The sequence below is a fragment of the Puntigrus tetrazona genome, chromosome 21, assembly GCF_018831695.1.
Source record: "Puntigrus tetrazona isolate hp1 chromosome 21, ASM1883169v1, whole genome shotgun sequence".
NCBI lineage: Eukaryota > Metazoa > Chordata > Actinopteri > Cypriniformes > Cyprinidae > Puntigrus > Puntigrus tetrazona.
Window position 1 is genome coordinate 13,360,595 of NC_056719.1, and position 13,801 is coordinate 13,374,395.

Genomic DNA, 13,801 nt, shown 5'->3' on the forward strand with positions numbered 1-13,801 from the left:
ATGTTTAAATGTATACCATATAAAAATATATCAAATACACTTCAGTTCAGTACTTTTGTCTTAAGGAAGCATTCATGGTGAAAATCAATGATTTTATGGATATGTTTATAATACTGTTGTGATTATAAACAGTAAATTCAGCCCCAGTGAAGTGCTTTTCTTAAGTACATTTAGTGCAGGATTTACACTCATGAGCTGAAAAAATCAGTCAGCTGTGAAGGCAAACACAACCTGGACAAACAAATGAGCCCCCGGCCGCATCACAGTGGCCAGATTGTATGCAAGAGATGATTTTGAGGGAGCAATAAAAGTCTGCAACTGTGTAAATGATTAAGCTGAGATTCAACATTTTACATGCCAAATAGACCTTGTATAAGTCATATTTTGTAAGAAATTGTGGAAAAATCTGTTTCTGGTTCTAAACTGTTTTTTATTTAAAATAACACTGCTGCTTCAGATAAAATATGCATGCATTGTATGTCCTTTGTTTCTTTTTCTTTCAAAAAGCACTCAGCTGAAACAATGTGTAAGGTGTGTTCTGTGCAAAAAGTTGGTTGCGCATGAAACACACTAATATTAAACCTAAAAAAAATGGTATTAAGTAGTATAATAATGCATTGCCACCTAATGGTCAGAAGATGAAAAGGCTGGTGTTTTTATATTTGGAGTAACATATAGAGTCGAACAATAAACCAATTTTCCACTGACCATGTTCTTAAAGTACTAAAAAAGTTTTAAATCTTATATGTTAATAGCTTTTGATTAGTTTTGCCTATTGTCAGGAGACTGGTGTTAATAGTTTCTTTGGGCCATGCTGAGAAACCAATAATCAATAATTGACCATTTTGATTCTCTTTGAAAACCTACTTTTTCAGGTTTTTATTTTTTTCACCAAATTTGTCATTTGATTTTACTGCATCGATAAATTTCATGGCATAAGGACAAACTGCATTAAACATTTACACCATGCTTCGTGTCATTGTCAAATCATACTAACCATAGCACCACCTATTGGACAAAAGTAAAAGACCATTAATTCATATTACTGATGATTGTAAGGTTTTTTCAGCCATTTTGCCTCTGTTGTGCTTGGTCCCTCAGTTGCTGCGTGCATCTACAGTATATTTGTTATTAATATTGATTTGCAATTGTAACTTTTGAGACTTCAATTGAGAGGTGGGTAAATGTTATAAGGTTAGTTCACTCCAAAATGAAAATTCTGTCATTAATTACACACCCTAATGTTGTTCCAAACCCTTTAGAATCCTTAAAGTTAAGATAGAGTCAATGTGACATTGGTGGCTCAACTTCAGTTTTGCAACGCTATGAGAATAATTTTTTTGTGCAACGAAAACAAAAATAAAATGTACTCAACCATTCTTTTCCCCTGTGTTATTACTTAAGAATTCATGATTTAATCAGTGCTATTTATATTTTTTGGAAAAGCGCACGCATGTACGTAATAGCTACTGTTTACGTTTAGGGAAAAATGCATTGTTATACTCTAAAATGGTAGAAGACGTAACTTTGGGGGAGAATAATGGCTGAGTAAATTATGTTGTTGTATTATATTTGTTTTCTTTCCGTAAAAAAAGGATTCTCGTAGAATTACAAAACTTCAATTTGAAGTGAACTAACCCTTTAATGATAGGATATGAGAGGGGCATAAGATCAGGAAACATCCTGAGTAAGATCTAAACTCATGTTAGCCACAAAAGCATAATGTGCCAACCTCTAGGCAACAGCTCCCACTCAATATTAATGAAGAGAAAACTCAATTATCAAAAAGAATATTGTCACAAGAGGTCCCTTGTTCTTGAGGCCTTACCAAACTCCTTTCGAAAAAAGTCCTCTTTTTCCTCCTGAATGGCAATTTTGGGGATGGGAGTACATCCAGTGGTCATGCTGCGCTCGAGGATTCCTTCAGTAGAGTCATCTGAGACATCAAAGAGAAGGTAAACGTTTGATCTGGGCTCAAGTACATCTCAAACAACTCATACCAGCCAAAATATCAATCACAACACAGATGACAAAGTTTGCAAATAGTCTGAAAGTACTGCTAACAATGCCAAACAATAGCAAGCAGTGTTTTTGTCTGTCGAAAAAAATGTGCATCGTCCCCAGCGCCCTCGTCAGTGATCATGACAATAAAACACAGACATGCCAACGTGACCATGAAGACACAACACAGTGTGCAGCGAAGAAAATTAGTTCACAAATTTACAAAAGCATGTAGTTCCTGAACATGCACACACTATTACAAATGACGGCACAATAAATATGTTTTATTAATATAAATGTCATAAACAGCCCTTAAGCATGTATAATCATATGCATCCACCAATGTGTCATGGCGTTATGAAATGATACATACAGAAACACTAAAGGTTGACCTCTCGATCTCATGACAAGCTAAAGCAAGCTGACAAGTTAAAAAAATATTCAATTAATTGAGTTTTAAGTGGCATGTTGTCAGTACAAGACAGAATGTAATATAATCATACAGCAAATATCTAAAATCTATGCAATTTTAAAGGATAACCTAAATAACACATCAGCCCTTTGGGAAGAACAGCCACAGTTGAGATTTCTTTAATATCTCAATTGCTTCCCCTGGAAAATAATACTTAAAAGAGAAAGAGTTTTTATAATATCATATATTTATTTATTTCCTTCTTTGCAGAGATTAAAGGGGTCATGACATGAGACACCAAATTGTTCTTGATCTTCTGAATCAAAGAAGTCTTTGTATGCTCAATAAATCCTGCAAGTTTCATAACATAAAATGTCCTCATCATCAATTAAAAAAGCATTTATGTAATAACCCTCAGAAAATGGCTTGTTTGGATGATGTCACCCGGTGCAGTCAGTTGCCTTTAGCATAACACATTGATGAAAACTTATCTTCTAATCACAGGCCTTCAAGGAACATATTTAAATAAAATACAATAAAATAAAAATGTCATGAGCCCTTTAAGAAGTCTACAACCAAAAGTCAGAGATTTAATTTTTGAACTCAAATAGTTATCAAATTAATTCAAAACAAAATTACTGTATGGCAAGAATAATCTCATTTTGAAAATTCAGAAGAAACATCTGAGACAAAGTTACAATGGATGAAGCATACTTAAAACCCAATTAAGTCTCTTGAGCTCTGAAAGAGCAACCTCTGAGCTACAAAATTTTCCACTGGAAGTCACCAACTTGTAATGCAACAAAAAACTGAGATGCAAATGTTGGAGATAGCCACTTTAATACAGCTACAGCTGAAGGAAGACCTCACAAGACATAACAAGCACAATTAATGAAACCACAATGACCATCATAAAAACTTTGCAGGAAAACAGTTGTACAGATCAAGTAACAATTCAAATTTCTGAAAGGTAAAATCCATTGTACCACTCCAGAAAAACTTTAGATGTTGGGTCTTAGTACAGACCTAATTTTTGGTCCTCATAGCACACACTGATAATTGTGGACGCCATTTGTCCTTGTGTTGCTGTTTAATTTTACAGTCAAACACACCACAAGGTCAGCTCCACAAAGATCACAAATGATACCATAGTCATACAAGGTCCACGGAACGCAAGCCCTAGGGCTTGGAAACCACAGTCACATGCGGTGCAATGTGGCATACACTCACAGGTCAACAGGACGGAAGGAAGCGCAGACAGGGCCGCCGGTTATCCGTCAGAAAGAGCATAAGAGGAAAGGAGGGGGACATGAGGGGAGTAACATTGGTGAGATTCAACCAGATCTCCCTAACCAAAAGAATCACTTTGTCTCAGTCCTCCAAAACGTCCATGGCATAGCTTCAAAATAACACATACTCAGTATTTCCTGTGCAAAATACAAAATCAACAGACAACAAGTATAGAACACAAATAGGGACTGTGGACCCAGAGAAGTATGGCAATATGGTTCAAATCATTGAAAGAAATGGATTGTGACACTGAGAAAGCCATAGTCTTAGTTAACTAGAACGGAAGGTTACTTGAGATGGGACATACAGAAGGGGAGATGGTCACTTGAGATTGGACATATAGTTCAACCTGTAAGAGCCGAGGACACAGTGTCTTAAAAAGGTGGTTCTGTCTTCATCAGGACACCCTAAACCTGCTCCAGAGTGGGACAGTTTTCAGTTCACACTGAAATTCTGATTGATTAAATCACATACAATTTCCATTCTGTCATTATTTACTCACTCTCATGTTGTTTCAGAACCAGAAGACAATTTTTTTTTTCATGGAACACAAAAGGAGATGAAATGAATGTACTCCTTTAATTCAATATGTAAAAAATAACATTAACAAAATGTCATAACTTGACCTTTTGGTAAAATTATAAAATTATGTTTTCATTTCTTTTTCTGTACATCACAAGACAGAAGAAAAGGTCTGTTGCTATATATTTCATTATACAACATTAATGACTCAAAATATGTCATGTGGCGTAGCCATTAAATCTAAAAAGTTGTAACAAACTTTCATTACACTTTTAAAATATGTATTTAGATTGTTTAATTTATTTATTTATTTATTTTTGGCCTGTATGTTTATTATTACATTATTTTGTTGGTCGGGCAGAAATGTTTAAAATATTAACAACCAGTGAATTAATTTTGTTAAAATACTCACCACACATATACAGAGACATAATATATTATTTAAAATATAAAGATTAGATTAAGATTATGATCAATTTGTATTTTACATGTGTGCACACACACACAAACCAATCACACTATTTTAGGGAAAAGAGCAGTTTCGACATTCTTGAAAACATCTCCATTCGTGTTCCACAGAAGAAACTAAGTCACATGGATTTGGAGTGACATAAGGCTGAGTAAATGGGGACAGATGCTTAACTTCAGAGTGAACTATCCCTTTGATACTAGCACATACTGACACTGGAAGACCAGGGTGCATCCGGTACAGTGCAGCCACAGTGAATGCTCTCAGAAGCGCAGTGCTGCTGGAGAAGCCAAAAGAAAAATGGTAATTCAGTGAAGAGGGTGGCTACAGGCTAGGCTGGTGACTTTGTGATCCTATGCTGATGCAGTAGCCCTCAGCAAGATCTGTCCAGTACCTACCAGGTGGACCTGGCTGCCGCCGTGAATGGGGCGGAGTGCGAGAAGGGGGCGGGCTGCAATCGGATGGACTGTGCTGCTGCCTCAAGAATGGACTGTCCAAGCGGCCTGGTAAACGGGAGACAGGACCATCGTGCGGGACACGCGGACACCGACGCACACACATAGAGCCATGTACACAGGTGTGACAGAGGAAGACCAGACCAGATAGACAGGAGGAAAGAAATCCAGGGACAGAGAGGGAAGAAATTTGTATAAAAGAGAAATGATTAGAGAAATATAGAGGAACGAGTTCAAATAAGAAGCAATTATGGATGTGCAGCAGTTGGGTAGAGGTTAAATAAGATCCAGGATCGTCAGAAGGATAGATGGAATGTTGAAACGGAAATCAAACAGATGTGTTAACAACCAAAAGGATGGAGTGAGCAGAAGGAAAAAAAGAAATTACCAAGAAATGGAGAGAAAAAAAAGTGAGGTAGAAGGAGAGAGGTAAGAAAACAGTTGTTAGTGTGATGGTCTCACACCCTCTGAATATAAAGCAGCAGTTGTTTCAGTGGTTGTACCCTTCATCAACAGATCATAGTGAAGAGTTTGACTTTCACTCCAACACTGAAAAGGCTAAGATCTTAAATAAACTACTGAAATAGCATAATCAACCAGTAATAATATTACTCAGTCTGTTGGAAAATCGCACTAATATATCGTTTTTTTGACAATAAAGAAACCCTTGCTTCAGCATCCCTGCTGAAAAGAATCCTTACTTATACTATCCTATGGTGGTTTGATGGTTTAGGAGGGTTTATGTCAGTGAGAATAGGAGTCCTGAATTGGAAATTTCCAGATGCTTTTTTCCAGAAAGTATTGAAATCATTGATTTACTCAACTTCTACAAGGTAGAAGGTCTGAAGCTGATGTGAAAAAGTTGAATATCAGCTGAAACAAAACATGTTCTCAACTAGTCACTTTAATAAGAAAAAAAAACAAAAACATCAGTTAGTGAGCTGTATGCACAATTAGCGATTGGATTTCAACAGAGTTTGCATGTTAGCACGTTGCTAAGCTATTATGCTTAATATTCGATTAAGCATAATACATAGAAATGTACATAGAAATGTTAGTATTTTTTATTATTATTAGATTGATTTGAATTGATTTAACTACTACTCCAGATTCTGGCCAGTGAGACATACTAAATGAACAAATATTATAACATTTGAATAATCTATCTCTCTATGTATACAGTATATGCAACAGTCCTTTATCCAAACATGTAAAAAAATGTAAGTATTAATTGATAAATTAAATAATTGATAAATTGATTAAGTAATTCAAAACATTCTCACATTTACAACTGCGGCTTACATTAACTGTAGGGGCTTATGAAATTTAGATCCTCTTTAACCTCGGTTCTCTATATAAATATATAAAGGTATATCAATCTACATAATTTAACTGTCTATGAGCCTAACAAATCTGTCGTGATGTTTCAGAGCAGAGATTTCAGCACATTCTGAGACAGATGGTCTCTCCTGAGCTGTGCTGTTTAACTCACATTAAATGACAGATTGAGATACAAGTGAAGAGCAAGAAGCAGGACAAACAAAGGCTTAGGATTTAGCATATATGCCCTCCTCCTTCTCCTCTCCACTCTTTTACTATGATCTTACCGGTCCTGTGTGTGGTGACTGGTGAGATGTCCACGCTGTTGGCTGTGGCCCTCTCTCTCTGCTTGAAGAATTCACGAGGGTTACTGGGCCTTTGGGCAATGATGGCTGCTGCTTCCTATAAACATATTAACACGGGAAAGCAAGGTGAAAGATAGATAGATAGATAAATAGATAGATAGATAGATAGATAGATAGATAGATAGATAGATAGATAGATAGATAGATAGACTAAAGATCCTATTGACTGCACATGCACAGAAACACAATGTCTTGAAATAGCATGAGGAATCCCACTGACCCACATGTAAATCCCAGCAGAATATCTGTCATCATAACACAATTCTGTCCCACATTTCGAGTTTGTTAGGATCAGAATCTGTTCCCCTTTTTGTAAAAAATTATTTGAGAAATTAACCGATTTTTGAGTGGCCTTACAAGCTCTGTTTCAACCCACCTCGACCTCTGTTTCCTTTTTGTCCAGGGAAGGGTCTTCATAGCTGGGCTCTGTCTGTGAAGTGGATGAATGCGCTTGTTTATTTTCAGCAGGGGGCAGCAAATCCTTTTTTTTAATAGATGTGGGACACTTCACATGAAGTTCATCACTTTACAAATGATTATTTATTTATATAAATTCATTCCATTTATTACAGGACAATATTACTGAAGACACAACCCATAACCCATAAAGCATTTAGCAAATGACTCAAGCCATAAAAGCATATCTTAAAACCAAACCTGGTTTACTGTATGCAAAGCATACGCACTCTTACAATCAAGGGTTGATTCCTTGACCTCTCTTTGGCCTCTTCCTCCTCCTGCATCTTCTTCCTGTGAGCACGTATAAAATCGCAGATAGCATTATAATCACGGATGGCTGTGTCATCAGTGTTGGCCGTTGTGGCACCATTCCTACCTCTGTTCCTCGATTTGCCGCTCCCTCTCACGGTACCGCTTCTCTCTTTCCTCTTGCTCTTTTTTTTCCAGCTCCATCCTCTCGGCTTCAAAGCGCTGCCGTTCCTCAGAAGCCTTCCTTCTCTCTTCCTCCTTTCTCAACTCCTCCTCCCGCTTTAAACAAGAAACATGTCAGTAAAACATTACTAAAATGAATTTACAATCAGCATAAGATTACAACAATAACATTTATACTTATTATTTCTTCTTATTTTAATCATATTGTATGCATGTGATATCACATTTTAGTGGATACAAATAGATCTAAAGATTAAAGAATGCAATACTCTATTTTGTGCAAAAACACAAAATGATAAAAGCCTCCATATTTTTTTGGGAAAATATAAATATATGTATAAATCAGATTTTCTCTTGATTACTTAACAGCTAGCACTTTATGTATCCTAAATGATTGTTTATTAAGTTATATTTAAATTGTACCAGTAAATATTAAAATAATTAATATTTCAAAATGGATAATTGAAAATTGGAAAACATATTGTGTTGTGATATGTTTTTTTCTGTATTATATGTCTTAAATTTATCTACACTGGCAAAGATGTACGTACCTTTTATAAAACATTATTGTGAAATTTTATTGTTATTATTAGTAGTAACAATAAGAACCATATGTTATGTAAAAATCAATATAGATATGTGACCTTGAAGCTGAGATTTATACATCATCTGTTGATGTATGGTTTGAAAGGATCAGACAATATTTGGCCGAGATACCATATTTAAAAATCTGCGGTTCTCACCTCATAATTAAGTTTTTAGCAATGCAACATGATCTTTACTTAATATCCCGATTTTTGGCATAAAAGAAAAATCTATAATTTTGACTCATGCAATGTATTTTTGGCTACTGCTACAAAAAAACCCTGTGCTATTTATGATTACTTTTGTGGTACAGGGTCACATATGTTTCACTCAGTAAACATTACCTTTTTATATTTCACTGCTAAGATTATCTAGTTTTCAAATCGAGCGTTGTTTTCATAATGGATTTTCACAATTAGGACTGAAATCTGTACATGAAGAATGTAGCAGTAAGTATAGTAAAAAGTTTCTAAAACCAAGAAAATTTCAATAAAACCCTTGAAACATTAAGTTAGTACCCAGTTAGCACAATATCATTGAGCTACGAGAAAGCAGAATCTATTCTACTTAAGCTGCTAATAAATGAATGGTGTCAAACAAATCTGACAGAACTACTTCCTCATAATCTTAAAACAAAGAGACTAGTCAGCTGAGCCGTCAAATTATGTGCTAGAACTAGTTTACAGTGGTTCACACTGCCATCCTGAAGAGTCTAAGATCAAGCATTTTGCAGCATAAAACCCCAAGGAATCAGATTGCTACCTTGGCTTGTTCCCAGAACTCCTCTCGATTGATTTTCTTCATCTCAATCTCTGCATTTGTTTTCTGGTAGGTGGTGCCCTGCGATCGAGAGGAAAGGGGAAGTGTGAGTACTGGCTATATTTCAATTGGATAGCTAACTACAGACAAAGATGTTGATCTATCGGAGGAACTATGGACAGTTTGCTTCTTCTCCATACTTAAAATCAGCTAGAAAGCACAAACACAATCACAAAGGTAACAATTTACATTATTGCTTTAATTTGATGACACTAGCAAAAAAAAAAAAATGTATAAAAAAAAATATCCAAAACAGTGTTAATCTTTTTTAATCTAATGGTAATCTACAGCATTTATTATCATTATCTTGTTGTTCATGTAAACATAATTCATATTTTAAATAAAATGTTTTATTTGTTAATGCACTGTGAACTAACATGAACAAACAATGAAGAATAGTATTTTAATGAGTAACATTAAGATTATTAAATGCAGTAAAAATGCATGTTAGCTAATGCTAATAATGGGAATTTATTGTAAAGCACTCAAAAGATTAGATTAGATTACATGCTTAAATTTGTTTGTCTAAAAAGCTACGATATGATACACTAATACAACATTTTAGGGTTTGCGTCATTCAGATAAGTGAGCAAAACAGCCGGAAGGATCTTGGTTATTTTAAAAGTGTGTGAATAAACTCAGTGTTTCACATAGAACAGAAACAATCATTGTTTCAGTTCCTCTCTATCAACAATGCAGCTCTAAGAGCTCTTTCCTCTAAAAACAGCAACAAGGCTGTGCCCTTGTGTCAGACATCACACTATTAGAGAGCCATTCACAGACAACTTGATTTGACCCCTTTCCTGTAGAGTCCATATGCGTAAACGTAAACAAGCACCACACACACACACACACACACACACGCACACACACACACATCAGGCCCTCTCTCAACCCTTAAGCAGCCCTTCCGTCACCAATCACGCACAACGTGCTCTGCGTTCTCCTCGTCTCTCATTCGCAGGCGGCTAAGCACTGGACTTGCCACTGGAGCGGTCCCATTGGTCAGCCTCTGTCCGATGGCCGAGGGGTCGATGTCGTCCATGCTGCTAGCGTTCACAATGACGTCAACACCCTGAGAGAGTAAAGAGCATCAGTAGTACTGCTGCAAACACACTCACATCACCTGGCAACCAGCATCAACCTCGCATTTAAATGACGAGCACTTTGTTAAGTCACTATGGCATACAGCCCGATTGTCCCAGGAGTGTCAGACAAAAGAAGAAAGTCACAAAAGCATCGGTGGGGAAGGCATGGGCAAACTGCTTGACAAGTTTCCTAGGGACGTTTTCTGATTCTTCCTTATCCCAAGTATGAGAAGATACGTTAAAAAGTTCAGTATCAAAAATCATGAAGCGTGAATCAGTGCAAAGTGTCTGTTTAAAGGGACTGGTTCAAAATCATTCATTTGTGCCACCATTTTTTTAAAGGGTTATTGGAGTTCATTAAATATATAAAAGCAGGTAAATATTAATTCAAAATAAAACTAGTAATTTAAAATAATAATAATAAAAAATCTATGTATTATGTACTGAAAACAGTGTGAAAATGTTTTTAAGACATATTTTAAAAAGAACAAACATTTAATTATTAACAAATATTGTAAATTTGCATTCTTTGTCCATTAGAAGAAAAATGGATTTAATTGTTTTGTAAATCTGTGATGAAACTTTACTGCAGCGCCAGGAAATTTTTGTGAAAGAGATTTTTAATGTCAGAGGGGTTAACCTGGTTAAATAAAGACTAATGGAAAAAAAAGTAATTTAAGCGCACACATATCACAAATAGGCTAAAAGCGCTGAGATATTTGACTCTAATGCCTCTCTAATTTGACTCTAATGACTCTAATGCCTTTTAAAAATGCTAATTATTAATAAAGAAGATAGGGGGCACTATAACAAAATGTACGCTACAGTTTAAAAGGTTGTGTAGATATTATGTTTTTGTGTTTTTGTGATTTTTGTTATGTTTTAAAGAAGTCTCAACAAGTCTTATTTGACACAAAATACAGCAAAAACTGAAATTATAAAAAATTATGTGATTTATTCCTGTGATGGAAAAACTGAATTTTCAACAGCCATTAATCCAGTCTTTAGTGTCACATGACTTTTAAGAAATCATTCTAATATGATAATCTGGTGCTCAAGAAACCTAACCGCAGGTATTTTTGTGAAACACATATATATATATCGTTTCAGGATTCTTTGAAGAAAGTTTTTTTGCGATAGCAATCATTAGCAATATTAAGATTAGCAATAGCAATATTAATAAAAGAATGATTGCAGACTTACTATGTACAGTATGTACATATCAAGCGATAACTGTGAATCAATATAAATGATAGGAAAAAATGAGAAGTGAATGCAATTAGGCTTTTCATTCTGTATTAAAAACAGGTCTTCAGCGTGTTTGTAAGCACACAAGAGTGTTTGTGTGATCGCCGCAGCATACTGAGCTGGACCTCTAACCGAGCTTTGTAAGAACATCAAATAACCGACTATATCTAGTTCACGTGTGTTTCTCTAACACAGCTAGATGAATGCTGCCATCAGTCTTTTCAGCAGCTGAAAAAGAGCAGCCGATGAGTTGACTGGCACTTTAGATCAATTCATTCCTGATAGCAGCGCTCTCTTTCAACCCAAAAGCACAATCTCTGTGGCGGCCTTGGTCGTCTCGCTGATGTTTCATCGTGGAGTTTCTCTACACTTCTCTATACTTCTATTCTCTCTCTCTCCTTTTCTCGCCCACGCACCCACGTTGAAGAGATTGAGAGATTTGAAAAGGCGAGCGGCCCCCCATTCAGATCCCTCACACCGACAGACACCTCCAACACAATAGCCCTGAAGAGGACTGTGTTAGTCATCTAGAAACATCTTCTGCTGCACATTACAAACTGTTAGGTACAGAAGCACACACATGCAGCAAACCCCCTCCCACAAGACTCTTTGGCCCACCCACATGACTAGTGATTTACTCTTATCTGCTGGAGCACAGGACTGAATTGCAGCGGAGCTAAAGAGGCATGCTGTTCAAACAAAGCCATACAGCAAGCCGAAACAACAACAGATGAGATGGTGGTACTGAAAAGCACTGAAAACATTATGTTCGTATTCATGCATTATATGAGTAAATGATTGAGTTTTCACTTCAAAACAGCTTAAAAACAACAATTATGTTTCAATGAGTAAATTTCACAAAAACAGGTTCAGGTTCATTTGTTTTACTGTTAAAAAAAAAAAAAAAAAAAAAGGCACCTTTAATGCATACACTGTAAATAAAAATGAATCATATTTTTACTATGATTTTTACTGTTTTCTTATTAAGGTATTTCACAGAAAAAAATATATAAATGTTATACATATACTGTAAATATAAATGCAGATATCATAAAAATGTATATCATTTTACATTAATAAAAATATAGTGTACACAACACTTGCATTTTATTTGGGTTTGTTTTGTGATTCTGAATTCTGAATAATTTTGAATCATTATTGCGGTATGCAACTGTAATCAGACGTACTGGACTAGGCAAATGTTTATTGTCCATCTATGTATGAAATGATTGTTTACTGTCTTTTGTCTTTGTGAAGTACAGTACACTTGAGCTTGGGAAATGTGCAATATAAAATATACTATTATTTTACATATTTTTGTGATTTGTTTCCCTATTATTAAAAATGACAATTGAATTTATTATAATCATATATTAAAAAAAAAAATAAAATGGACAACTCAACAATTCTCATTGTAGTGATTTTATTATTATTATTATTATTATTATTATTATTATTTTATGATTCACACTGCATTCTGATTACCATTTTGATAAAAATTATGCATAAAGAACAGAAAGTGTATGTCAAATGAACTTAAATCGAATGGAAATATTTCATAATTTATCTTTTAAAGTTTTTTACATAATAGTAATGACAATTACTATCTACTATCCACTAACTTAGGATTACTTTTTGTGCATTACTGCTAATGTGAATTAGGAGAAAACATGCTTCATTCTCAACAAAATCTCACAATGAGTCAAAGTAAAAGTAAAAATACAATACAATCTTTTGAACATTCTCTAAAGTACAACTAATTTCTTCGGTTTGATTTTGTGGCGAACTCAACCTGCCCTGGACCAGCTTTTGTGAGATTCAACCCAACATTAACAAAGAAAATTGTTCTTGATGAATCACGTTCCCTTGTCTTCAATCAGTGAAAAAGTGAAAAACAGCTAACTCTCCTCACATGCTCAGAACAGAGATAATGTGAAAATGACAGTGGATTATTGCCTAATTTAGAAGAGAAGTAAAAGATGTTTGTTTTACCTTGGGAAGACCCACCTGGAAAAACTTCGGCTATGGTGGCTACATGACTGGCACAGGCACACTTCCTAGCATCAGGCACATCTTCACCAACCTGAACACACGTTGTTATACATGTGTTTACTTAAAGAGCACAACTGCAGAGTATACATGAAAAAGTACTTTAGTACTTCAGAGTACTGGCAATATATAATTGTCTCAGACTGCTCCTCAGGTAGTTACAACCACTGCATTCAGAAAACAAAACCTGATAATCACATACTTTAAATTGAGGTGAATAATGTGTTCTACAGCAACCGTGATGTGCGTTTCAAGGGAAACAATTCATTTAAAGACATACTGCCACT

General features: G+C 35.3%; 1 protein-coding gene across 1 annotated transcript in view; it reads right to left on the reverse strand.

Moving 5' to 3' along the window:
* dbn1 (drebrin 1) overlaps positions 1-13,801 on the reverse strand; it is a 62,104-nt gene that overhangs the window by 4,415 nt on the left and 43,888 nt on the right. Inside the window, 10 exon segments of the mRNA XM_043220894.1 lie at positions 1,829-1,936; positions 5,093-5,197; positions 6,757-6,871; positions 7,211-7,264; positions 7,527-7,584; positions 7,670-7,821; positions 9,073-9,150; positions 10,058-10,204; positions 13,458-13,481; positions 13,483-13,548. Of these exon segments, the coding sequence (XP_043076829.1) occupies positions 1,829-1,936; positions 5,093-5,197; positions 6,757-6,871; positions 7,211-7,264; positions 7,527-7,584; positions 7,670-7,821; positions 9,073-9,150; positions 10,058-10,204; positions 13,458-13,481; positions 13,483-13,548 (907 nt within the window).